This window comes from Vanderwaltozyma polyspora, genomic scaffold (genome assembly GCF_000150035.1).
Source record: "Vanderwaltozyma polyspora DSM 70294 KpolScaffold154 genomic scaffold, whole genome shotgun sequence".
Classification (NCBI taxonomy): domain Eukaryota; kingdom Fungi; phylum Ascomycota; class Saccharomycetes; order Saccharomycetales; family Saccharomycetaceae; genus Vanderwaltozyma; species Vanderwaltozyma polyspora.
Genome location: NW_001834443.1, coordinates 176 through 4,139, shown reverse-complemented (window position 1 = coordinate 4,139; position 3,964 = coordinate 176). Strand labels below are relative to the sequence as shown.

At 30.4% G+C, this 3,964-nt stretch overlaps 2 protein-coding genes across 2 annotated transcripts; one reads left to right on the top strand and one right to left on the bottom strand.

Annotated features, from left to right (window-relative positions):
• Window positions 1-983: 983 nt before the first annotated feature.
• LEE1 (Lee1p) lies at window positions 984-1,943 on the top strand (the record flags this gene model as incomplete). Its single annotated transcript, XM_001642122.1, has 1 exon — window positions 984-1,943. The coding sequence occupies one exon, from the start codon at window positions 984-986 to the stop codon at window positions 1,941-1,943; it is 960 nt and encodes a 319-aa protein (XP_001642172.1).
• Window positions 1,944-2,478: 535 nt separating this feature from the next.
• On the bottom strand, window positions 2,479-3,708 carry Kpol_154p1 (glycosyltransferase family 15 protein; the record flags this gene model as incomplete). Its single annotated transcript, XM_001642121.1, has 1 exon — window positions 2,479-3,708. The coding sequence occupies one exon, from the start codon at window positions 3,706-3,708 to the stop codon at window positions 2,479-2,481; it is 1,230 nt and encodes a 409-aa protein (XP_001642171.1).
• Window positions 3,709-3,964: the final 256 nt, after the last annotated feature.

Here is a 3,964-nt window from a genome sequence, read left to right as displayed (position 1 = left end):
TTTTTAATTATAATTCACCACCAACTAACTAACTCTCTCACAGCCTCATAAACTCATTTTGATTTTATTATTCATTTATCCCATTCTTCCAAATAATGTCAGAAGAGCATGTATCTTTTTAGCCTGATAACAGTTATTGTATCATCAATTAGTATCGTTACTGTTAGTAGCTTCTGTTCTTACTCCTACCAACTCTTCAACTTACTTTCTTTTGTTGTTGCTCTTATCTTGACCTTGTCATCTGATACATCTCCTACAGACGACACACTCACACTTTCTCTTTGTATTTCTCTCCCCATTATCATTCTTTGGTCGTCACTATTCTATCAATTAACCCTATGTGCCTGCCTTAATACATTTCCCTCCTTTACTGTTGTTTTATATTGGGTGTATGTATGTCTCTTTCTCTTTTAAGGTTCTTGTTGTAGTGTATACACCGAATCCATTTCGATGGTTTAAAGGTTGTCGTACTTTTCTGTAATAAATATGTGTGTGTGTGTGTGGGTGGGTGGGTGCGTGTGTGTCCTCCTTTCTCTTAACATTACATTAAACTTCGTACCACTATTATATCATATCATATCATATCATATCATATCATATCATTATCAATTGTAATAATGGGTCTCTAACGATTTATTTTTTAATAATACGAAAAAACATAAATATATATCAATCGTTAGGGGTCATCCTTTATAACTTAACTGATTATAATTTTTCAAATATGTCAAAATCTGAATCGACTCACTAATTCCCTTCACCATTAACTTTTGCTGTATTGTTTAGTCTTCATATATAAACATAGATTATTGATATCATAAAATAATGTCAAAAATCACTCTGTGGTATTTTTTCTATATTATCTTGATCTATGTCTATTTATATATTTTTAAGACTTAAACACCTACCGACTTTATCCTATTCCCCTTATTTACTGACACTAACAATTAAATTGGACCTTATAAATTACTCAGCAATTGATCAATATGGGTAAACAGGAATTTAATCACTTTCCGTTGCAACAACAAAAAGTTATACTAGAACACTTGAAAATAACTAAACATTCAACTCCTTCAAAGAACTATTCTCATGTGCCATGTAAATTTTTCAAACAAGGTAATTGCCAAGCTGGGGATCATTGTCCTTTCTCACATGAATTGAAAGTTATTAACTCAGCAAATTCAATTCCTTGTAAATATTACCAAAAAGGTAATTGTAAGTTCGGTTCCAATTGTGCCAATTTACATATTGACCCTCCATCACAAGAAAACCAGAAATCTTTCTCAACCTCTAGTCAAAAGATTAGTCCAAAAATGTCAGATTCATTATTGTATGGATCTACTGGTTTGGATGAGTTCGATGAGTTCGAAGAATATTATATCCCTTCTGAATGCTCTGATTTATTGACACCTGAAGAATTGAAACGCAGGAAGTCAAGATCGTATTCTTCTTCAAGTGTTTCTTCAAATTCTTCATATATTTCGAATAACAATTTTTCACCTCCTTCTTCTGTTTCTTCTTCAACATTAACGTCATCACCATCATATTCCTATTCTTCGAAATTCCTAACTACCTTCCCTACAAAATATTACCCTTCTACTAATCAATTTAATTGTGAAGCAACTCCTATGACTCCAAATTGGAACCAACAAATTCCACCTCAATTCCAAACCTATAAGTTGGGTCAACAGAAGCCAAGCTTCCAACAATCCATGCTAGAAGAACGTCTGGTACGTCGTTTGGACGGTAATGATTTAACGAGGTATAGAATTTTAGAGGAAGACGAGGACAGAATAGAATCAAGACCAATGTCGAATGCAGCGACTCCAATAAATATCCCAATTCCAGTCCAAATTTCAAACCATTATGATCACCGTAATATACAAGATACCCAATTCTTTTTTGATGACCTGCCTGTGTCACCATTAAACCATAGTAATCGTTAGGACAAATTAAAAACTATAATGACATAACAAAAATTTTGCAAAAAAAATAATAAAAAAAGGAGACACATTTAACAAGTAAACATAATTTATGAGACTATATTCTACTTACGATCAAGCATAACTTAAAGTTGATTACAATCAACACTGGTCTATTCTAATATAGTTTCAAACAGGCACAAATAGTTAATGACGTTAACTTAATTTCTGGGTAAAATAATTAACAATATTGGGAAGGATTTTTATTAAACAGTACAGTACATTATATTACATTTTTTAAAACAGTATATTATATTTCTATATAAGTTTAAGGATAATTATTATCAATTTTAAATAATCTTTTTATGCAGATCACTACAAAACATCGATGTTTTATAATGAAAGGTAGCCCAGTTTAACATATGATTGCATCGTAATTATTTGAGAACTTAAATTGAAATTCTATAACGAATCTATTTGTTAAATAACTTATATTTATGACGTATGTATTGTATGCATTTTTTTATTTCATTTACTTTCTATGTAGAACAATTGTAGATTAACCGGTGTGTTTTCTCCAGTTCTTAGGTTTTTCAATATGCTGAATATTATGATATAATAGACCACATGAGTAATCTTTCCAAGTGAAATCTTCCTTTGGATCGCAATTACAATTATATTGACTGTAAATTGTCTTATCAATTGGACAATTTGTGTAAGGACCATGATAGTAGGAAATTTCTGGGAAGAAATGAATCTTATCCTTTGGTAAAAATAATGCTGCAGCAATTGAATGAACTGGAGCATCACCCCATCTTTCATAGAAGAATCCACCTTTGCGATCTAAATAGTCGAAATATTCTCTATAGGCTTCTGATCTCCAGAAATTTAAGTTTGCAATTTCAAAATTTGACCAGAAATGACATAAATTATAATCATCACCGCTAACATCAGTAACAAATCTTAATAAATTATTCTTACTTACATACTGAGTATGGTTTTGAACAAAATCTACAGTGGTATTCCATAGAGTTGGGATTGTTTCTTCGAATTCATGAATAGTAATTGTGAAACCGTACACTTTTTCATTATCTTGCATATATTGGAAAGGATCAGTTAAAATATCACAGTAATATGCGATATTTGGTTCAACACGCCAGTACCAATCATATTCATCTAAAAGAGGATGTCTCCAAAAGAAACCAGATTGATAACGACACATAAATCTATAAGATTCGGAATCACCATATATGATGTCTTTCATATCAATTCTAGTTTGAGCAGCTTGATCTTCAGAAATGTAATCTGGATATGACCAATGATCTTTTGGTACTAAACCAAATTTGACTGTAGAATTTACAGCGTTTTCAATAGATGATCTGAAATGATCAGTGAATTCTTCATCGTTTAAAAAAATCCAATCATATTTATAATGTTCTTTAAATCTTGATTGTAAATGTTTGATTGATTTAATCATATCATCAAGTTCGTCATTTCTAACTAGAGTGATATAACAAGCTTTAGGAGTTTTACCCTTTTTATCAGGACTAAAAGAATCAGCTAAATCATCCATAATATTGTAAGATTCATTTACTCTTGGGAATTTATCAAAAACGACATCTTCATTAATTTCATGATCATGATATTCATATTTTCTATCGATTCTTCTATTAAATTTTGTTTCATTAAGTTTAATAGTTAACACAGTTAAAACAATGAGAAGTAAACCCAAAACCCCAAATTTAAATGATCTTTTATTAAGATACCTTCTAGATAATCGTAACAACATCTTTATATTGTTGGTTAACTAGCTAGGTACGTTTCTGAAAAATTTTTCGAACTAGAATTAATAGTGGAAACCTACTAGAAATTCTTTAATCAAAACCAAATAGAAAGTAGTAAAGAATATCGATGAGCTAGTACTTTCTATTATATAATTCTAAATCTGTACGTGCAATAAGAAATCAACAAATACCAACCAGCAAACACAATATGATAAATTCAGAAAAATATAAAATGTAGTGCCGACTATTGGAATTGATTAA